Raw genomic sequence first — 23109 nt, 5'->3', positions numbered from 1 at the left:
TTGAAGACACATCTGGCCCGTGGTTCACACCTCTCCCCGGAACCGTGGCCCTGCCGCTGCTTTCGCCGGCTGACAGCCTGGTGCGGGACATGCAGACCCTTGTGAAACCGGAAACAAAGGAGCGCCCCAGTCTAATTTCAGCCCCAGACGCTCATGGCCCGAGTCTGGCCAAGGCGACAGAAGTCTGCAGAAGAAACGGACTGAAAACGCCTCCGGCCTTCCACGGAGGGTCAAGGAGCCGGGAGCAGGGAGGCCCCACGGGCATCGTGAGTCTCAGGGACATGCTTCCTTTGGCCGGTGGGCTCTCTGGCACGTCACGGACCACAGAGTCAGGAGGAGGACCGGAGCCGGCTGACCTCCAGGGCTGGGGGTGCAGCACCAGCCTCCGCGGGCGGGCCAGTGCCTCTCAGGGTCAGCTGTGGGGCCCGCGCCACCGTCTCCAGGACCCTTCCCAGGACCCTCCTGACAAACAGCTGCAGTAAAACGGCAGCAAAGCCATGCTATGGAGGCACGGAGTGAAGCGAAGCTGTCTGCCGGCGAACAGTGCCCAAGGCGGCCTCTGGGGTCAGGGAGGGGCTGCGGATGCCTCCGGAAGCCGGGAGGCCGGCGCCCATCCCGCGCAGGGCAGAGAACACAGTGCAGGAAGTTGGAGCCACTGTAAGGAACCAGCCTCTGCTGCCCAAAAAGGGGTGTGGGCCTGGGGCCTGGACGAACTCAGAAATGGGCAGGTGCCCGCGCATGGCCTTCTCCAGGGGCCCAGAGCTCTGTGTGCTCACAGGGGGACTTCCTCCCCGGAAACGGCAGTCTCAGCCCCGTCTGCAGGCCCCACGCACGCGCCCGGGGGCCCCTCACCTCCGGGAGTGGGGGCTCGTCTGACGGACCCGAGACCGGGATGCTGAGCTCCCACTGCTGACCCTAGCCGGGATTCACCCGGGCCCAGGAGGCGATCTCACACGCCCTCCAAGGGGTCCGCCCACGTTCGGAATGGGGTATCTGTGGTGCTGGAGCCACGTCAGCCACACGGTTGGCACGAGCGCGCACCTGACCCAGCGCCTCCTTCCCCCTTGTGCACCTGCGTCCGGGAGGGACGGGCGTGGAACCCCCACGTGAGACCACACTCGCCTGCTCTGTGCTGTGTGTCCAGCAAGAACCAGGCCGAGAACGGCTTGCGCTCAGGTCGCCGGCACGGAGCTGCTCCCCAGCCCTGGGACGGTCTGCTCCCGTTCCCTGGGACCGGAATCTTGGGGTTCCTTGCCCCCGCTCCCGGATCACACAGATGTCAGGGAAAGCGGTCCCTCAGCAGCCAGCGCTGGGAGGCCAGCCCTGCACGCGGCGCAGGCCGCCTTCCCCGAGAAACCATCGACCGGAGGCAAGTCAGCGAGACCTGCCCACCGCCCTGTCGTTCTTGTCATTCAGTTGGCGGCTGAAAATAAAGAGGGGGCTGAGTGCCCAAGGTCCAGCCGGCCCCTCTCATGGGGCAGTTGCCGCAGAACAGGAAACGTTCCTAAAACGTTCCACAGGTTCTCCTTAAAACCAGTTAACGGAGAATCATTACCTTTTAAAACTGAAGTTTTCAAACGACTCTAGAAAACAGCTGGCTCAAGACAATAAACGTCATCTCGTGACACGGACGGTCCTCCCAGAGGCGCTGGCCGTGAGGGGCCCACACGATGTCCTGGAACTTGCCCCTGGCCACCTGCACACACCTCTCCGAGTCAGGGGTACAGGCGCCTCCGAACCCACCAACGGGTCAGCCCGGGGTGGGGGCCCTAGCATCCCACACGGGCTCTCTGCCAAGTAGGGGCAGAGAATTAGAGCACCAGGTTTCGACAGACATCCCCGTGCCCTGGACATCCATCTAAGTGCCAGGGACACAAGATAAGCATTGTCGGTCCCACGCGATTAGTGTTCTCTGGTGATTCGCATCTGCAGACATCGTTCTGAGTCCTGAGAGCACTCGAGGGCTTGACGGGAGGCACCACTGAATCACGGCTCTGAAGGTTCTGGAATGGAAACTGGCGGCTTTAAAACTTGCCTTGGTCCCTGGTAACCTATGCATCTGAGGGAAAGAGCTCAGGAAAGAGCCTCTCGCCCAACGCTCTCTGACCGTCCCCGCTGGGGGAGGGTTCACACGGCACCGCAGAGAACGAGCGCAGAGAAGCCGCACCCCCCCCCCCCCCCGCCTCGGCAGGGTGAGCGGAGCCCCTGCAGGTGAAGCCCTCCCGCCCCCCCCCCCCCCCCACCAGAGCCCTGACAGAGAGAAGAGGCTGGTGGCCAGAGCAGCAAGGACACGCCAGTGCCCATCCTGCCCTGGTGACAGCGTGGGTCACTAGTGGGCAGGAGCGGCACGAGGTCTGGCCGTTTTGGCTTCCTTCCCGTCACGCACAGGCACACACACGTGTACGCAGGTGGCCTACGTGCATGTGAATACACACGCCTGCGTTCAGCGCACACGTGTGCCAGCGAGGCACACACAGGGCACACCGTGCACACGCGCCCGCACGCACAGCTCCCGGGAGGCAGGAGGGAGCAGCGGCAGGCGAGGGCGGCGGGCCTGCCGCCCTCAAACAGCCACCGTCACACGAGCGCGTCCCGGTGCCGACCCCCCCGGTTCTCGGGACCAGGGTGGCCGGCCCGACACGGAGAGCAGCCCCGGGCGGGGCCGAGCAGGGCAGCCTCCGCCCGCGAGCGCCTCGGGGTCTTGTCCTCTCTCTGGAGAGGTGCCCCCTGCCTCCAGCAGGAACTGCCCCAAACGGTCCGCCAGCCCGTTTGTGCTAACCTCCCGGAGACCCTTCTGGTGAGCTCTCTGTCTCTCCCAAAGGTTTTCCCACTAGATCCCTGTGCTCCCAGGAGGAAAGGCGTCTATTAGTAAGCGTGGGGGAGACACCGCCTCTGAGGGCCCCAGAGTGCTGAGGCTGCCGCAGCGGGGGCCCTGAGGGGCTGGTGGCGGGTCGTGGGGAGGTGCCGTTACGAGGGTTAGGTCAGCCGCCACGGCGCCTTCCCCCTCTTTGTTTCAGATTGTGCACCGTTCCTCCAGAACAACACCACCATAAAGACGCTTTCTTTCATCTCCGCCCAGGACGGCTCCCGTGAACTCCCTACCGGCCTGGCCACCAGGGCAGGCGCTAACGGAGCGGCACGCCGGGCAAGCCCGTGGCGGTTCTGAGCCCACACGGGCCCCTCGGCCGGTGTTCTGGAAGGAAGCCAGGTGCGTCTCCGGCCGGGGTGTGCAATGCATGCGGCCTGGGCCCGGGACGGCTCCCCGGGGGTGCTGCCTGCAGCAAGGCCCCGGCTGGGGCCCGGACGTGCTCTCGGTCTGGTCTCCTGAGGACACCCCGGGACAAGCAGGGCAGGCGGAGTGGGACCCCCCAGCCTGGCGCTTCCTCCTCGCGCCCACACAGGCCACAGACAGGGAGCCCGCCCGCCAGCTCTGGCCCAGAGGTGGACGGTCCCAGAACCCCCGCAGGCCGTGCTGACCCAGAGAGCAGCGGGAGAGCAGTGCTGCATGCAGCAGGACGCACATTAGTGAGCACAGAGCCACCCACAAAGCAGAAAATCAGGCTCTCCAACAGGGGACAGGCGAGGGCGAAAGGCACCAGCGCTCTTGTCTTTTTTCTTCTCTTTCCATCATCGTGGCGATAACTGTTGGGACATCAGTGTACCAGTTGGAAAGGCCGCTAATGTTTGTAAGGCAAACTTCCTGGCAGAAAATCCCCCACACGTGAAACCCAGAACGGTCATAACTGTGACGTTACGTAGTTGGTTTCAGGTTCGTGTCGCGGGCCCCTTATCAAAACAGACCGGATTCTCCTTTTTTGCAACAGTAAGTAAATAAACCTAACAATTTAGATGCGTAAATTGGCTGCTTTAAACTCTGACTCTTCAAAAGCCACACAGACAAGCTGAGCAGAGACGCTAAGGCGCCTGCACGAGCGCCCGACCCAGTGGCTGCAACTCCTGGAGTCCACAGACACAAGAGTGCCCAGAGCCAAGGAGGCCGCCGGCACGCCCAGCCCCGTCTACACCGGCTCCCAATTCAGATCGGGAGCCCTCACGCCCACCAGCGTGACACACACTGTGTGTCACACACAGCGTGTCCACACAGAGGACACACCCTCTCAGAGCTGCTAAAGGTCTGTGAAAGCCCCGTTCCCCAGGAGGCTCTCTCGGGGCGCATCACGGGGGCGGGGGCCGGGGCAACCCTTCCAGCTGTCTCAGGTCGCCAGGCTGCCCTCTCCTCAACTGCTTGCTCCCACCACTCACTGCCACAACACGGGCGGAAATGCCAGCTGGCTGCCGGGGGGGTCCGCGTGCCCCACGACCCGGGCTGAGTGTTTGGGGTGCGGAGGCACGGCTGGGGTTGGGTTCGACGAGCTCACTGGAGAGCAGACGCGAGCCAGCCCGTTGTCTGGCGCTCCGTGTGGGCACCGTGACCGTGCAGGCTGGGTGGTTCCTGGAGGGCCTCCGGGGGGAGGGGGGCTGGCAAGGGCGTGATGGGGTGATGCCCCCTCAGGCCGAGTAGGAGCGCCCTCCCCAGGACGCGGGGGCCCCGAGGGAAGGAGGGCGGTCTGGGGACGGGGCTCCGGCCACCGGGCAGCCTGGCTGCACCACTCTTGCTGGCTGTGGTCTTCGGTGGTTTCGTGACGCGGGGGGTGTGCCCTGCGTGGTTCCTTCTGGCCCCTTCCCAGGCCGGCACTGTCAGTGCTGGGGGCGCCCCCCCCCAACCCAGACGGGTCCTCACAGGACCCGAGTCCCCAGGGGCCCACCTGGCACCCGGGCGCATGTGCACGTGTCAGTAACTGGCAACTGGTTTTCAAGACGGCCGCCAGCCTCCAAAATCGCATCCGCCACCATCGCTGTCAGGGATGAAGCACGGCAGGTGGGCGTGGGCCGGGCCTCGCCGGGACGGGAGCGCCTGGCACTGCTGATGCTCTTTGTCACTGCGGCCAGCTGAGCGTCCCAGCTGCCAGTTGCCATGGCGCAAGGCACAAAACGTACCCTCTGAGCGATCCTGCCAGCGGGGCCGAGCCAGAGGCTGCGTCAATAAGCAGCTTCGTGACGCACGGCCCACCGGACGGCACGTGACAATCGTGTGGAATCTGTGCGTGTTTCAATTACATCCAGCAGCACCAAGTCCGGTCCCCTCGGTTCTGCTCTGCAAGCGTGTTGGCATGAATTTGCATCTGAAACAGGAAGCTGCTGACTCCCGGGGGACGGGCTCCCTCGCTCTGCGGCTCTTCCCGAGGCTGCTGCCGGGCAGGACTTGGCCGCCCGTCTCCGTCCCGCTCCACGAGTGACCTGGTTCCCCTTCCCGCACTCGGGGGCCTGGCTGGCCCCGCCCCCTTTGCCCGCAGCAGGGTCGGTGGCGGCCCGCGCCTCCTGCAGGCTGCCATCCGCTCACCGGCCCCTCGCTGATTTGGAGACAGGTTTGCCAGTGAGCACGGGGGTGGCACCCGGGAGGCGGAGAACCCCGGACGTCAAGTCCGGGGAGGCTGACCTCACCGCCCTCGGTGGGGCTCGGCAACAAAACCCAAACCCAGTCCGGTGGTGGCCTCTCACCCGGCAGTGCTCAGCAGAAGGGACCCGCTCACACACAACGTGACCACACGCTTCCGGAAGTCGCCGTCAGGCAGGAGGCACGGTCCCGCCTCGACGCCTCCTCAGGCCTCCTCACACGCAGCTGCGGCACGGTCCACGACATTCGGGGTCCCCTGCCACGCCGACCCCGGGCCCGCCGAAGGCTACGCGTGGGGTGGGCACAGGCCACCTCGAGGACGGAGGGTGGAGGCCAGCACGGCCTTCTCTTCCCGTCCCTGGCACCCCGTCTTCAGGCACTGAAAGTGGGTGTCCATGACTGGCGGCCGCAGGAGGGGGTCGCCGCTGAGGGCAGTCCGCCTGTCTACCCGGGTGGAGGGGAGGACGGACAGTGCCGGGCACAGGCCCAGGTCGGGGGTGGGCAGCGTGGGTCCGGGCCAAGCCCCAGCGGACTTCTCCCCGACCTGTGCTCTTTCCTGGGCCACGCGGCGCTTCAGAAGGAAAGGTCAGGCACCCCACTCGCCTCCTCGGCAGATCGCAGGGGCAGAGGCCCCGCTCTGAGGCCCTGGGGGGGGATGGACGGAGGACACTCTGCCCTCGTCCCGGCCCCCTCCTCCTGGCTGCCCACATCCCAGTGCCCACCCAGGGCTGTACCACCCCCCCTCCTCCCGTCCTCACCGCCAGCGGCACTGATGCCCCAGACCATGCTGAAGAACCCCACAGGACTCCACGGCTCCCAGCCAGGCCTTGCCCACAGGAGGCCCCGTCCCAAGACATGCCCCGCTGGCCTCCGGCTGACACCAAGGTCACAGACACAGGTGCGTCTGAAACAGGGCCCTCCCGCAAGGGCAGGGGCTTCCAAGAACAGGGTCACGGGAAGCACGGACACCCTGGACGCCGCCGTTCTCAGGCTGCTCCTGGGCCTCCCAAGAGGATGGGGCGGACGAAACACAGCACTCGTGTCCCGGGCTGGCAGACCCACCCCCACGGCTCTCCCGGCACCCAGGACCGTCGCCACAAGGGCCCCGGGCCACACGACCACCCTGGCGTGCACCACAGGCACGCAGGAAACATCGGCTGGACAGACGTGGAAGCAACTCCAGCTCTGGGGCAGCCGACCGCAAAGCCGTAACCAAAATCAGAGTATCAAACCCGCCACGGGCGTCTGTGAAACAAGAACCACCGTCCAGGCCGTGGGAAAGAAACCGGCGGCTCTGCTCTCCCTGGGGCCACGGAGCCGCCCTGGGCCTCATGGTCTATCTACTCCCTGCCGGCTATGAGGACTCAACAGACAGAAGGAGGAGAATGTGATGCAGGAAAGGCCAACAACCCGCAGGACCCCACAGCCTCTAAGAACACAGAGGGCAGCCTCCCACGTGTGTTCCGGAAACATCGAGGCTGCGACAGGGCCGCCCCGGGCACGGTCCAGCCCAGAGGGGACGCGAGCCATGACGTCCACGTCACGTGAAAGGCGGGCATCTTGCGTGCACACCTGCGGGGCCCATCACCCCAGCTGGTGCGGGGCTCGACCTGAGGCGCTTCTCAGGCTGTGGTTCCCCAACCGCAGCCCCAACACAGGGGCCTGGAGGTGCTGGCCGGTCCCTGTCGCATCCTCGTTATGCAGTTAATTTGGAAGAAAAAAGCAAAGTGAAGTGAGTCGGGGGCCAGGCAGCCTGTCCCTCAGAGTGACCTGGGGCTTGCTGGCACCCGCCTGTGGCCCTGGATCCACACCTGCAGAGGCCGGACTCAGGGCCCCGGCCTGGGACTCCTGAAGCCTCTCCACACCTGTCCTCTCGAGGAGCCGACCACCGCTCACCCAGCTGCACTCAGACTCTCAGGAAGCGTGCAGAAATGTTCTTTGGTTCCCACCAAATTTCTATCAATTGTTTTTACTGTTAAAAGCTCCTTTAAAAAGCCATGCCACATGCCATTGGCAGATTCTGATTTTCCAGAAGACGTGCTTACGTGGTATTTCACAATTCAATAACCTACGGCACCTTGACTAACGCTGTTGAAATTAATCACCGACAAAAAAAATTTGTTCTTTTTCAGTTCAATTTACTTTCAGGTACACCTTTGCCAAGAAGTACATTTACTCTGTTAGTGTTCAGCTCGTCAAGTGGTGGGGAGATATGCCAATCCGGCATTACACGCTGTCAGGGTTGAAGAGTGTCCCCCAAATTCATGTCTACCCAGACCTCAGAAGGTGACCTTGTTGCAAAGTATGGTCTTTGTAGATGTAACTAGTTAAGGATCCCGAGACAAATCAGGCTGGATTCAGGATAGGCCCCAAGGTCAACGACTGGGGTCCACATGAGGGAACAATGAGGACAGGGGGTGGAGGACAGGCCGCGTGTTCACGATGAGGGACGACCAGGCCACCTTGACTTTGGAGTGCCAGGTTCCAGACTGTGAGGGAACACGCATGTGTGGTCCTTGTCACAGCAGCCCAGGACCCTGCCACGTGGCGGCACAGGGCCCGGCACAGGAAGGCTGCACCGTGCGCTCGCCGTGTCCTACGTGTTCAGTCAGGAACAGGCACGAGATCGGTCAGAACTTTCTCGGTAAGCAGCACGTGTGTGAGGCCGGCAGGGAGGGGCCTTGGCGGCTTGGCGGTGGCGCGGGGGCATGAGGGCAGAGCACTGGGGAGGGGATGCCTGGCCTGTGGGGGTGGTCCGGGACATCACCCGCCATACCGGGCACCAGGTTCCTCCCGGGCGTCAGTCCACAATTCTCAGGAAACACTGGATCTTTCTTTGGGAAGAGCGGGGCACCCATACCTGCTTCCTCGGTTTACTCCGCGACGCCTCGACTTCTCGGGCTCCAGGGAAGTTTCACAAGTGGTTGATGCCTGTATTGATGCTGCTGCCCGGGTTTCGAGAACGGTCTTGGGCTCCACAGCTAACATCTTCATTGACCCAACGGTCCTTAGAAACTCTAAACTGAAAGTCACATTCCATGCATTTGGGATCACGATCATCTCCCGAAAGTCTGCTGTATTTACACAGCAAGCCCTATGCAAAAATGCAATTAGAAGTTTTGGCGAAACAACGGCCGTTTATCCTGAGGCTTTAAAGAGCCACGTGGACGTGAAAAGCCTCCAAACATTGAAGGACGGATCGTAGGCGCACTTGTTTAATGAGCAAGTGATTCCACTGAAGCCCACGGACTTCCCTCCCACTCTTGGCGGAGGTGCCACAGAGCCGCATCTGACGCGTCCCGGAACGGCACTCAGCGGGCAGCGTCCTGGGACGTCGCTGGGCGAGGCTCGCTGCTCCCGGGAACCGAGCTCGGCGGCCCGTGGGCCTTCCCAGGCCGGGGGTGGAGAAGAGCCGTCTGCCCGGTGGCGCTCGGGTGCATTCAGGTGCGCTGTCCTGTCCCGACACTCACGCGGACTGAACAGAAGCCCTGGGACGTGCCCCTGGCTCGTGAGCGAAAGACCCACGTCCCCAACTAGCAGGCTCCCGGGGAGGCCGCGTCTCCTGCTGGCGGCCAGAGCCTCCGACAGGAGCAGCCGAAGACCTCTCTGCTCCATCAAGCCCAGCACCTCCAACCGGCACCGATGGGAAGAGCCGCCGGTCCAAACAGCTGCCCAGCTGCCTCACTTCCGTCGGGAGAGGCTTCTCTGACCTTCCGAGGCCCTCACACACCCTCCTCGCCCCCGATGGGAGACCCTGGTCTCCCCACGACGCGCCCTGGGCGTCCCCGCTCTCAGTCTACCGTGGCTCGGCCCTCGAGTCCCCAGGACCTCCAGCCGCCTACGGCCCCCCACGCCTCTCCAGCACTGCCACCGTGCGGCTTCCCGGCAGGGCAGGGGGCAGGGATTTGGACACACAGAAACGCGCACGCTGGGACACAAGGACACAGCGGTGGTTTCATCGGTCGACCACCTGATGGGGGGAGGGAGGGGCCGCACAAATACACATTTATTACTTTTCCCAGTACTTCATGCCACGCTTTGCGCCTGACGTCATACAGGTGCACAGAGGTGGGGAGGAGCACACGATGGCAAGGGGACGGAGCCTCTCACCCTCCCAGCTCCAGAAGTGCGGGCAGCCCGAGCTCCTCTGGGCTGGCGCCGGGCTGCCCGCCAATTGCCCCGGGAGGACGGGACCCTGAGCTGCTGGGGCCAGGGGCAGCGAAGCTGACAGAAGACGAGGCTGGGGGCCCAGGGCAGGACCCTGTGGGGTCAAGGAGGGGCGGACATATGTGTGCTGCTCTCCTTCTGAAAACCAGCTATTGTGGGAATCGTTTCCTAAAAATAGCGTTTCAAATAAGTCCTTATCTGTGTCAGGTAATTGTGATGGGAAAGCAATCGGAACAAAGACCTCCTGTCTTTTCCTGCAGGAAGGGGAATAGAAAGCTGGAGACACTTAGTAAAAACTCAGCCCATCAGATAGCGGTGCTTAGGAATCCTGGAACATTGCGGGCTATCAGCAACTTAGAGATTCTTGAGGCTCCTTAGTGATCTCGAGAAAAACGTGTCTGCTCTTGGGAAAACTTCCCGCCAATTCGCAAGACAGTCCCTCCTGTCTGCCGCGACCCCTGTGTGCAGGAGCCCCTTGTTTTAGGAAACAGGACAAGTCAGGAAGTGGGGGGCACGTTATGAGGTAAAGACAGCACCCAGCATATCTGCTAGCCCGCAGAGTGGCCCCAGCCCTCAGCCGTCTCCCCGGAGGGCACAGCAGCCCGCGTTCCCGCTGTAGGGGAGGAAGCGTCATTCTCAGATGGGCCGGCCCTAACTGCGCCACCGACCGCACTCTTCGGGCAGTGGCCGGCTTCTCGGCCCAGCACCCGCCAGGGGCTCAGCCGTGCTGTGCGCCACACAGCCACGGGGCAGGTCCGGACGCACACCTGCAGCGACCTTGACCCGAGCCGGAGCACTGCCCCTCCTCGTGGTGTCTGTTCTCAGGGAAGAGAAGGCCCCGTTCAACACCTCCCGGACCTTTCCGCACGTACAAGCTGCTGGGCAGCTCCCGCCTGGCCAGCTTCGGTCTTTCGAAGGACCTTTACTTCTCTGCAGGTGGCTCGGCTCAGGGAGGAGAGCGAAGGATGAGCTAGGGGCCGCTCTGTGCACGGCAGGCTCACCGTCCTGAGCACCGTGAGAAGCGACCCCTGCGTAGAGGGTCAGGATCTCATCGAAATGTGGCTTTTCAAGCCCCCAGTGGCCTGAAATCAATGGGGGCGGTGGCCTTTGGCGAGGGCACCGGGGGCCCAACAGCGTCAGACACGGGACCAGCTTTGAACGAGACAGACGTGCTCCCGGGCTCGCTGCAGAGCCTGAGAGCGGACCGATGAGCGCTCCGGCCCCGAAGTGAGGAGAGAAAAACCAGCAGAAGCAAGCGAAGACACCGGGGGCCGACAATCCCGCTGCTGACACACACTCTCCCAGCTGTCGGTGAGCGTCCAGGCACGACCAGCACGTAGCCGAACATTCACACACGTGCACCTGTGAGCACGCCCGCTGAGGAGCCGTCAGACGAGCTGCATCATCAGACAGGAGAACGTCGACGCCACTGCTGCTCATCTCCGTCAACCAAGGGGAGCTACGGAGTGACGAGAGCGCGTCCGTCTGTCTTTCGGGGCCGACCTCTACGGAGGACGGACGAGGACCGTGTGGCAGCGTCTGTGATGGTGACGCCGACAGGACGGTGACTGCTTGACGGCCGCCACGTCTCTACCCGGTGTGAGCCGGGTGCCGGGCGAGCCCTCGGAGGGCTTCCTGGTGTGGGCCGCCCGGCCTCCCCGTGCAGGCTCGGCACAGGCAGCGGGGTCACGGCTGTGCCGGCGGAGGAGAGGCTCCACGGTCACACGACGGGGACCCACAGCGCCGAGACTTCTCACGTGTGCCTGTCCCTAGGGGGCGTCCGGCCAGGGCCCTGCGGGTGCGCCCGGGACACGCAAGCCTCCAAGCTCCGGAGAAGCGAGTGACAGCCACGAATGTTTCGGCAAAAGACGACACTGGCCTCCAGCAGCGCCTGCCCGTTGGGCGCCGCAGAAGCAGCCCCCTCCAGCCACACCTCCCCGCCGGCTTCCTGGGCGTCTCACAGCCAAAAACAGCCCTCACGGCAGGGCGTCACGTCCCGCCGGTTGGCGATGGGTCACCTGATTAGCTTCAGAAGTCCGAGGGACTCCAATAATGGCCCCCTTTTGACAGTGACACATGGTTATTAGGAATTTCTGCCATAAACATGGCCGGTGAGAACGGCAAGGTCACACCTGCCCGCGAAGCGCAAACACAGCCTCTGCGGCTTTCCCGAAACCCGTCGACCGCGGCGGAGGCTCCCGCCACGGCGGGGAGCGGTGCCTACCTCCACCACGGACTTGGAATCCAGCCGGAAGTTGAAATCTCCAAACACAAAGTAGGACACTTTCTCGAATCGCTGGTCGATGATTCTGGGAGGAGAGAAGGAGACCACGTTACTGCCACGCCGGGCGATCAGCTTCTGCACCAGGCTCCCCTTCCACGCCCCCTCCCCGCACCCCCAGACAGACAGCGCGGCTCTCTCAGCACGGACGCGCCCTCAGCACGGGCCAGGGCCCTGGGGAAACCGCAGCCAGTGGGTGGTGCAGGCGGTGCGGGGGAAGGACCGAGGCCAGGAAACGGGGCTCTAGCTGGGAGCACAGGACTCGGGACGCAGGGGGAGGGAGTCTGCACGCTCCTCCCAGGTGGGGTGGGACGCGAGTGAGCTCTGGAAGCGTCTATGACACTCTGTTTCCACGTTTCAAAGGCACAAAACCGCGTCTGTTTTTCAAAGCGAGACGCTGCCTCCCTGACGTCTTGCCCACACATTCTAAGTCAACCGCAGCCCCTTGGTATCTTCCCACTGAAACGCACACACGGCGGCCACTGCGCGAGCAGCCCCTCACGCACAGTGCGACAACCGCTCAGACCCCAAGTCCTCGTGGTTACCGACCGCTGCTCGCTTCCGACGGCAAAGCAAGGTGCCGGCCGTTTCCGACCGGAAAGCAGAGCGACAGCCATCGCTGACCAGCAGGACGGTGCGTGTGGTCGGCACAGAGGGAGGGACGTCCGGGGAGCCCGCGTCACTGCCGTGGCTCCACTCACGCGTTTGCAGGGACAGAGCTGCGGGGTGCAGGGTGGAGGGTGTCCCTCCCACGGGCCCATCCCAAGATGGACTAAGATCGAATCTTGTCAGGCAGGCAGAGGCCAGGGCGAGGACTGCACCGGATTAACTCGGAAAGCGCCACCGGTTACCGGGAAAGCTGGCACAGCCGGTAATGCCTCGGGCGTCGCTTACCGACTCAGCCTCTTGTCACTTGACTCGTTAGCTTGAGAAACAGAAGAAAGGGCCAATCACAGGACAACGTGCCGCCTTCTCGGGCTCGGCACGTTCTCCCAGGTCACAAGAAGGGTCCCTGCAGGCTGCGGCTGGCAGCGAAGGGCTCACGGGACGCGCAGGCTCCTGGCGTCCAGGCTCTGCAGAGGCCCGCGACCCCGTGCCGCAAAGGCACAGGCGGCGTGCGGCGAATTCACCGGCACTCCGTCAGCCCGTCCCGTCTGCGGAACAAACGACGCTTCCGCTTCAACTGCGCCCTCCGCCCCTCCCCACCACAGAGACCACCTGCCTTGTCAGGTACTTGTCAGAACCTGTGTTTCTGTGTCTACTTATTTCTGGCCTGTTTCTCTTTTCAATCCTTCCTTTTTTTTCTTTTTTTTAATTCCGGAAGGCTCCCCGTAAGCTGGTGGTGATCCACATTTTCGGTCCGTGGATGCTTTCCGCGCAGTTCCCGGCGGTTTCTGCCCGGTACGCGCCGTAAGCTTCAGCGGGGGTGCGTGTGCCAGCCGCTGGCCGTGCGTCCTCTCCAGAAGCCCGAGCCCCTGCCAGGCTCTGCCACCATCGTTAAGGCAGAGTTTGGTGCTTAGACTTTAATCCGTCTGGAATCACAGTGTGAAGCAGGGATCTCCGTTCATCGATCCTCCCGGCGGCCGATCGACCGCACCATTTATTAAACACGCGACGCTCTTCCCATTCAGTCTGTGTGGCACACGATTGCCCCAATCACACGGGCCTTTCTGAGATCTCCATCTACCCTGCACACTTGGAATTAAGGCCGCTTTCCACAGCGACGGCCTTCTTGCTGACAGTGCCTTTAAAAGTCACCTCCACCATTTCCCCATTTCTCTTGCAGTCATGAACTGCTGTCATCGAGCTATGTTCCACAGAACATCCTGTTTTCCTTTTTAATTGGAGGAACTTTTAACTCACACGTGAGTTTGAAGACGAAAGACACGTTCGTACATCATCGATACTGCAGACGACCAGTAGTTTCCTTTCCTTGTACAAATTAAACTTTTTAATTGAGGAATAAGACGGTCAGGGTCCTAGCGGGGGCACCTGCTGACGCATCCGCACGGGCCCAGGACCACTACCACCCCTCCTCCCCTGCCTCTGCCCTGCACGGGACTCAGTCTGGCAGCAGGAAGCCAGCTGCCTCTGCCGTCCTGAAAAGGCTAAAGCTTCTTCTGCTGTTAAACTCCTTTAGAACAAAAAATTCTTCAGAGATCCTGTGTAGGTTCCTAGAAAGGTCTCCAGAATGTCTACAGCATCAGGACGCCTGCAGCATGGGCTTCTTGGCCTCCCCCCATGAAGGTCGGGGTCCGATCCTTCCTGCCTCCCTCCCCTCCCCCCATGGAGGTTGGGGGTCCAATCCTTCCCGTCCCCCTCCCCTCCCCCGTGGAGGTCGGGGTCCAGATCCAGGATGCAGAAGCCCCGACGGGAAAGGAGAGGCCGCGACGGGAAAGGAGAGGCCCTCTTGAGAGGGAGCCTCCTCACCAGAGCTGAGGGCTCTTCATGCGGTGGCGATGCTGCTGCCGGGAGGCCTTCCGGGGCTATTTCGGGCAGAGAGAAACAATCACTGGGGGGTCAGTCACATTATCAGGCGGACAGATTTCTGTTTTCGGAGGTTGCACAGGGATGCATGTTGCTCTGAGGGCACCTGTCCCCAGGGGCTTCCCCGGGAGACGGAGAGTCCCCTCAGCGAAACGGAACTGTGTGTGTGAACCGGGAGGAGGCCGCCCCCCTCTGCCCCCAGCCGACTCTCTCTGCGCCTGGCTCGGCGACGCCACCGGCCTGCCCTGCCTCCCTGAGCAGAGGCAGAGCCACCTGGCCAGGCTGGCTCCGTGGGCATCACTCTGCCAAGGCCCGGAGACGCAAGAGCCTGGTGGGCGCCATCGGGGGGACTCCGTGGGTCAGAAGGAACGCCGCCCACAAGATGGCCGCTGCTGACACGGGGAGCCGGCCTGTCGCCGTGGAGCCCGGGACGTGGCAACGAGAAGGCTGGCCAGTGCCCGGGGACCCCCGAAGCCCCTCGCGTCGTCCGAGCCATCAGCGGTCACACCGGCACCACCCAGTGCGGCCACGCACGTCCTCCCAGCCAGTACACGTGACCTCGTGCCCCTCAAAGGCTTTTCACTTTTCTGTTTTATTTATTTATGTTTTTAAGAAAAACGGAGCCAAAGCAACACTGCAACTTTCCCTCGCCGAGGGAAGAGGGCGTCCGCTCGCCGGGCAAACCCTTCGAATGTCACAGGGTCCACACGTCTGGTCTTTAAGATCCGCCAGCTTCCGTCCGCTGGGGGCACGGGAACTCGTGTTCCTCGAGGACGCCGCACGTAGAGCACGATTCACCACTCCGCACTCTCTACGCATTCGCCCCTCCTGGGACCGCGAGCACGGAGCCCGGGGAAACGCTTCACACGTGACCCGCAGAGACAGACACAGGAGACGTGTGTGCACACGTGCCACCAGCAGGGGAGGGGGGACACAGCCGTGTCACGTGTACGTGGTGTCCCTGCACGCGGCGACGCCTCGCACGCGTGTGGGCGCGTGTACCCACATCACGCGTGTGCTCTCCGTCTACCCCCGCAGCGGAAGAGACGAATGAGAGGGACCGGAGTTCGCGCGTGCCCGGCAATCCGTAACCGTTTCCCGGGCTGACGCCGTCTCCTCTCGTCTTTGCCTCGAGAAATCCCACCTGCTCTGGTACGACTCGCTGCGGTCGCCCTCTGTGCTGGTGCAAGGCCGGCACTTCGCGTGTCCTCGGGTCCGTGAAAGTTCCGAAGGTGTGTGAAGCCACCGGGGTCAGGGCGCCACTCCAGGTCTCCGGGATGCGCGGAGGCTGTGGCGGGAGCAGGCGGAGGCGACGACGGCACGTGAGGAAGTCGGCTCCGGGCCTGGGGCCACTGGGCGGCCGGGCGTTCGTGAGACGGCAGAGACCCCGGGCTCACGCGCACAGGGCCTCCGGCGGGTGGGGGGGGGGGGAGGAGGTGCTGGACACGGGCCACCCGTCCTCACGGGGCTCGAGGCATCGAGCTGACGTGACGGGAGGGGACAGGGGCTGCAGAAGGTGCGGACAGCTGACGCCCGGGACGGGAATTATGGACGCCGCCCACTGCTGGCTAATAAACGGTACGAGGCGTTGGGAGGTGAATTCCTTCTTTAAAAAACTGACAAACTTCAGATTTAGCATCTGAATGGAGGTTTAAAAGCTCCAGCGTGTCTAGAGTGAGAAACGCGAGGTTCCTCAGGCCTTGTCGCCATGGAGGCGCACAGGGATGCCCGTGGCCCGCGGCCCTGTCCCCCCGCTCCCCCCCACAGGAGCCCCGGCAAGGAGCCGGCGTGGCCCCCGCAGGGGTCCCGTCAGCAGTGCTAGGCTCTTGTAACACCATCATTAAAACCTAAACTCGATCACGTTTCCACGCCCGCCCTGCTCCTTTGATGGAATGGCCCACGCTCATCAATAACCACCACCATCTCCAAAGGTCGCGTGGTGTGCAAGATGGAGGGCTGTCACGGCCGAGGCAATCACCTGAGTGCCAGGCCCGCCGCCCTCACGGCACTCACGTTTAATTTCGATATAGTGCCATTTGGGCCAAGAGAAAAAACTTGTTTTAAAATTAATTACCTTGTCAGACGCTATTATGATTAAAAAGTAGGCCCACATCAATATCATGTGCCTAATTCAGAAAGAGAATTACAAGAAGAGCCATAAAAATCAATTTTTTAGGCCTTGAAAACAGAGTCTCTTTCTGTTTTGACAGGCGATTTCATTATGTGACAAGCCACGCTGACACGTGCCGTATCACAGAGGCCCGCGCGCCGAGGAAGGGGTCGCGGGCTCGGGTCTCGGTGAACGAGCGGTGCCCACCCTCGGAGGATGGGGACAACGTCCCCTGAAGGAAGTCACGGCTCCAACACTCAGAAGCTACAATGTTCCTGGCCGGTGGCCTTGGAGCGGGCGGGCGGGTGGGCGAGCTGTGAGCAGTCCCGCGAGGCACGGACGGCACCCGACACCCCCAGAGCCTGGTGCGGTTCGGGAAGCAGACGGTGACCCGACCGCACCAGGACCGTTCCTTCTCTTTGCTCTCCTGTTTCCGCTGCCACTGCTGGACAGACAAGACTGCCGACCCCCAGGCAGGGCATCTTAGAGCTCTGGAAGTTTCTTCTCACCTTCAACACCTGAGTGGTTTGCTGCAGACACATCTAAGCTGTTTCGAGCAAGCAAACGGATCTGTTTTCACCTTCCTAGAAGCAGGTAGACTAGTTTCCACATCACTTTTCATTCTACACCAGAGTGTGCGGGCCGGCCGGCCCCCAGGCGGACAGTCATCCGGACGTGACGTCGGCCGGCACCAGGGAGCCTGGGGAGGCTTGCGTATGATGCACACGAGGCAGAGACAGCTAAACGGACCTCACAAAGGGAAACAGGAAAAATCTGTTCGAGGGCCCATGCCAGGCAGGCTTTCACAGACACCTGGACGTCTCCCTGGTGTTAGGCAACGTCCCAAGAACCCACCTGCCCGAGGGGCCTCAGTGTCAGCCCGCTGACCGGCCAGCCGTGAGCACTCAGTGCACAAGGCAGTCCCCAGGGCCAGGGTGTCGGGGCCTGGAAACCTGAGGGTGTGCTGCCCGAGGGGCCCGAGGTGGGGAGCTCTGCGGCTCGGCACTGGGGGGACAGTGGCTGGCACGGTAGGTACCCCGCGGCCTGCCGGCTGTTGGAAGCGCGTGCCGGGGCCTCGGAGCGTCCCTGGTGGAGGGCAGCTTGCTGTCGGTGCTGGAGGGCCCCAGGCAGCACATGCACCCTCGGCCCCCACGTGGGTTCGGCTGGAGTGGTCGCGGCACGACTCGAGGGCACCGGGCTGGGGCTCATTCTCAGCTCCCCCGCAGCAATTCTCATTTTCACACCCTTTGAATAGCATCAAGACATTAAATACGCCTTTTCTGCACCAGAACCAGAGTCCTGGAGAGCTGCCGGCGAACTCAGGACGCGACGTGGAAATGCAAACCAGCCGCGTTTCCCGGCCGGCATGAGCACACATGCTGGCCAGGCGGCCCGCTCGGAGGGCAGAGCGGCCGGGCCACAGCTCGCGACAACGTCCTGTTAGCAGAACGCCAACAAGACGAATGCCAACACGACAGTGGACGAGCAGGGGCCGTCAGGGCTCGCATGGGATGAGGCCGGAGGCCGGAGCTGCAGATGGGGACACGCGGAACACGCGGCTTACGGACGCTTACACGCGGGAGAAGGCAGACTGCACACACGTGCCCCTGCACGCATCACTGCATGACAGCAGCACAGGACGGTGCACACGGGTGTGAACGGGACACACGGACGAGGGACAGCGCCAACAGGAGGGTCGGGAAAGGAGGGTGGGAGCAGGACAGCGAACGCAGGCTCAAGGGTGCCTGCATTTCGTTTCTAAACAGAAGGACACACAGGACGAACACAGAAACACAGACGTGGCCACGCCGAGTGGAGGGCACACGCTGTCGTCGGGTCTTCCCGGCTTTTCTGGACGCTTGGGCTCGTCCTCAGGAAGACGAGAGAGGCTGTAAACAGACACCACCGCTCGTCTGAGATGTGGGGCGTAGGGAGCTCGGGGTGCCGGGACGGCCACTGGACTTCACAGTCCCCCGGGGCGCGCCCCCGCCTGAGCCGTGAACACGCCGGCGGCACAGACCCGCAGACTGAGGGGCTCGGGGTTCTGGCGCCCCGCGTGCGGCCCCGGGACGCCACGCCGTGTCAGACCCACCCATTTGGCGACGGCCGCCTCAGCCTCCAGGCCGTCAGATGCCTGGGTGGTGCGTTTCCGGTCCCGGAGGACAGACGCGGCCTGCTCCCCGTGGCAGGAAACAGGGTCGCGAGAAGCCGTGCGGCGCCTGGCCACGCGGAGGGCGCGTCCCGGAGGACCCACGTCTTCAGCGCCCTGCTCGCCTTTGCCTAGAGACGCAGTGGCTTTTCTTCTGCCCGCTGAGCAGCCAGGCGAGTTCTGGGAACGGCCCGAAGAGAAACGTTTAGGTTGGAGGGTCTTTGAGCGGCTGACAGCTGACTGATGGCCGCCCGGGAGGCCACAAAGGGGAGCTGTGTGGCGGGGCGCATCACATCGCCTCTCCCTGGGAAACTAATTGCTCCCAATTGTTCGCAGCAACATTATTTTTCTGGCAATCATTTCCTTTGAATACCCAAAATGAGCATGAAACAGCTCTTTTGCCTGGACATAAAAGTTAAATGTCCCAATGTTGATCAAATTAACTTCAGCGCCGTGACAATGGACTGTGTTTGTGAGAAAATAATGGGGGGACAACGGGGCGCTTTATGCCAGGATTTCACAGTTGTAATGTAAAATGTTTCTGTTGAACTAGGCCAGGCCACGTCTCAAAGGGGACACACAGAAGCGCCCTGTCACTTGTGGAAAAAAAATCTCATTTCACGGCCCAGAGCTCGGGGGGACGTCAGGAAGTTTCGGTGCCGGTGGCTCTGAAGGACAGCGTCCGAGGTCTCTGCTCTGCTTTAATCCCCGAGGTGCTCCCCAGGTGCCGAACTACGTCTGGGACGCGGGCAGGCCCGTCCCCACGGTCGATCTGGAGGTGCCCGCGGGAGGAGGGGTCCCCAGGATGCACGGGGGGGGCCCCCCCCACGCCGCCCGCTCCCCACCCCTCAGACCGACACTGCGCTAACTAGCGGACAGTCTCCCCCAACCTCCTGTGAGATTAAAAGCAAAACGCTCAAGAGTCGCACAGGAAGCAGGAGGCAGTAAGGGCCGCGCAGGAAGCACAGAGGTCGTTACTTGTGACAACAGCGCGGGGTTCCCCAGGGGCTGCACCCCATTAACCCTGAGGACCCATCTTCTGCCGCCTCCAGGAGCCCCTTCCGGGTCGGCCCGGGGGGCGCCAGCGTCCGCGAGACTGCCCCGCGCTGCACGGAGGCGCTCCACGGCGCTCACCGTCGCTACTGTGGGGGGCACACGCTTCAGACACAGGGACTTTGTCTCTCGCCTTTCTTGAGAGTAGGGTCTTACTCTGGGATCATCTTCGATTTCCAGGAAATCCGCACACACGGCACTGAATGCCTCTGAGTTGCCACCCGGCGTTGCCCCCGCCAAGCGCTCGGGGACGGGACGCCGGGCGCATGCGCCACCGCTCCCGGGTGCGACGCTACGGGGAGACCAAGCCAGGAGAAGGCAGGCTCCCCTCTCAGGAGCCTCCTGGCCGTCCCCCTGCGTCCCCGGAGCACGGCGGACAATGCTCCCGGAGGTTCCCAACGCCGTGAATGGGGCACTGTTGGTGGCATTGTCCTCCCCACCGGCAGAGCAGAATGCAGTCTGCTGGTGGCCGCCAAAAGGTTAGCCGCGCGATGAAAGGCCGGCCCGTCACTCACCGCTCCTACAGAGCCGCCCTTTGTGCCGGGCGGCCCGGCCCTGCGCCGCGGAGGCCCGGATCTGCGGCTGGCTGCGCGCCCCACAGAAGCCATTCATGGGAATGCAAAGTTGCAGAAAAGTGCCCCGGAACCCAGAGGCTGCTTTCCCGCAGGCCGCGAAGGAACAGCAGTTTGGGGCAAGGACACGTTTTAATGCCCTACCCCACCGACAACCAACCCGACTACTGTCACCGAGACCTCTGTCTCGGCCCCCAGGCTCCGCGGGAGGCCCCAGCGAGCGGGCGCAGCCGACACGGAACCATCAGGCCGGAAGACCCGCACGTGGCTGCACCTTGGACCAGGGCCTTGCTCCCAGGCCGCGGGCTCGCTGTCCCGTCCGCAGCGCCCCAGCCAAGCGGCTTGGGGCAGGGAGCCAGGCCACGGCTCCTTCAAGGTGACCCCTGCCCAGAGGGCTGCTCTTGTGTATCTGATGTACCTGCACGTCCCTGTCCTGCCTCCTAGGACCAGACGGCCTTCCGGGCCAGGTGCTGGCGGGTCAGCACCCACCTGAGTGTTTCAACCTGCTCGAGCGGTGCTGGTGTTCTCAGCAACCCAGGGCCTCAGATGGGGCACTGCTGAGGCCTGCACGTTGGGGGCTCTCCAGAGCGGGCTTGGCTGAAAACAGGGGAGGGGGAGGCCCACCGTGAGTGGCCACGGGACGGGCCACCATGCGGGGATACGGGGCCCAGACCCACTCGGTGTGCCCAGAGCTCAGGCTGGCTCAGGCCCTCTCCACCGGTCCATCAGCCCAGATCAGCCTGAGCCCGGGAGGCCATCGAGACCCCCCAAGAGCAGCCAGCACAGAACCTGTTCTGGGCTGAGAGCCAGGCCCTCCGTGTGCATCAGCTATAGCAGGACAACCAGACCCCGGTGTCCTACGCTCACAGCTCCTATGTGTGTCCCCGGCAGGCGGCAGCAGGAACCAGGGTGCCCAGACAGGGCATGAACCCTGGTCTCGAGGTCCCTTAAGGTGATGGCCACCGTCCCACGCCTTCCAACTCCCTGTCCAGAGCGCATCCCTGCGGAACCCCATGAGGAGTCCAGAAGGATCATGCGCGTGGGGGTGAGGCCCCATTCAGGCCAGGGCCATTTCCAGGGTGCCCGTGGGAAGGGTCAAACGTCAGAGTCTAAGCCCTTGGCACATTTATGCAGACGCGGCACGGGGGCAGAGGTGGGGTGTGGCAGGGCCCCGGGGAAATCTGAGCTCGCCTGGGCAGAAACGGGGAGAGCCTGTCTGGTAGCGACCGCTCCCCCAGGCCCGGGAGGGTCACTGACGTCACTCAGGACACAGAAGCTGGTCGGGGAGGACTTCCACCCGAGGCCTGGGCAGACCCTGACAGCCCCGTGCACACACTCACACTGCAATGCTGAGCCCCAGCCAAGGTCCTCTGTAAACCCAGAGGGGCGCCAGGCTGAGACCAAACGCAACCCGTTAATCAGGGTGCGGGGAGCTGCCTTTCCCTCCCAGACGCCTTCCGGCCCTGACCCCGCGGAAGGTCACACGCGGCGGGGTCAGGGACAGGCGGTGGGCCTCACGGGGCCCGGGGTGGGAAGGTCCTGAGAAGCAGCCTTGAGGGGAGCGCCGAACAGCCGGAGTGGCGGAGGCAGGCGGAAGCCCGGGCAGGAGGGGCACACCCCGGAAGACCCCTGAGCCCCGCCCCCCCCCCCCCCCCCAGGCGCGTGGCCCCCGGCCCGGGAAGCAGGACCTGGCTGCGGGGAGGCGGAGCCGGGGGAGCCGAGCCTGTGCAGCCTGGGCCGCTCCCAGGTGCCCGGAGCCCGAGCCCGGCGACACCAGGATGGTGAGAGGGCTGGGGCCACAGGAAGGCGGGCGTGCCGTCTGTGGCGGGTGGAACCCACACGGCAGCGTCTCTGGGCCTTCGGGAGGCCGTCAACGCTTCAGCGGACACCTCCGTGGGGCCACAGCTCTGGGCACGTTTTCTTCTCTCCCCCACAACACGGGAGAGAAAGTGAGGCCACCCACCTTCCGGTCCATCTCGCGGGGACCGCTCAAGCCTTGGGACAGGGAGCGGGATTCGGGTCAACGTTGGCAGGTTTTGTGTTTTGGTAAATAGGAAAGAACAGAGGAGGAAAAGCAGCTGAAAAGCAGCGGCCACGAGCCCTGGAGGAGGCGGGGAGGGAGGGCCGCACGCTCAGCACCCACCTGTCGAGCACGTAGCCCAGAGCCTTGTGCCGGATCCCCGAGTACACGGACGGGCTTGTCTCCCAAGCGACCAAATTGGAAGCGTCATGGAAAAGATGGATGTTCACCAAGTCAAAGGCACTGCAGGGACAGAAAGGAGACGTGGCGACAAAGGCTGGAGCTGCCGGGCACCTGGCGTCCCACCTATACCGTCCCGGCCCAGCTCCCGAGGGGCCTGCGGGGCCCGGGCCCCAGGGTCACAGGGGGCAGCCCTGCCCATGCCCGTGCGTGTCCCCCGCAGCCGCTCCAGGCTGACCCAGACGTCCCCCCGCCTGGTCAGAGAGGACACGAGCGGCCTCGGCCTCAGTCTTAAAACGCGTCTGGTCAGCCGAGAAGGGGGCTGTTTCCTGTCAAAAAAAATCACATGGCATGATCGCAGGAACTCTCCACAGGCCAAGAAGAGTCGTGAGGAAGAAGGAGTAGGAAGAGGGAGAGAGAGGAGGGAGGACAGGAAGAGAGAAGACAGGAGGAGGAGGGGGAGGGAGGAGGAGGGGAGGGGGAGGACAGAAAGAGAGAAGAGAGAAGGAGGACAGAGGAGGAGGGGGAGGGGGGAGGAGGGAAGGGGGAGGGAGGAGGGGAGGAGGGAAGACAGGAAGAGAGAAGAGAGGAGGAGGGGGAGGGAGGAGGACAGAGGAGGCGGAGGGGGAGGGAGA

At 63.4% G+C, this 23109-nt stretch overlaps 1 protein-coding gene across 2 annotated transcripts in view; it reads right to left on the bottom strand.

Moving 5' to 3' along the window:
* The window catches only part of INPP5A (inositol polyphosphate-5-phosphatase A), a 177014-nt gene that overhangs the window by 27341 nt on the left and 126564 nt on the right, over positions 1 to 23109 (bottom strand). For both annotated transcript variants that reach the window (XM_042908402.1, XM_042908401.1), the window contains exons 8-9: positions 22418 to 22537; positions 11847 to 11931 (exon numbers count right to left, since the gene is read on the bottom strand). In XM_042908402.1, the coding sequence (XP_042764336.1) occupies positions 11847 to 11931; positions 22418 to 22537 (205 nt within the window). The remainder of the gene's footprint in view (positions 1 to 11846; positions 11932 to 22417; positions 22538 to 23109) is intronic.

This window comes from Panthera leo, chromosome D2 (genome assembly GCF_018350215.1).
Source record: "Panthera leo isolate Ple1 chromosome D2, P.leo_Ple1_pat1.1, whole genome shotgun sequence".
In the NCBI taxonomy this organism is placed as follows: Eukaryota; Metazoa; Chordata; class Mammalia; order Carnivora; family Felidae; genus Panthera; species Panthera leo.
The sequence above is the reverse complement of the archived record's forward strand: the minus strand, read 5'-3'. Positions and strand labels throughout refer to the sequence as shown.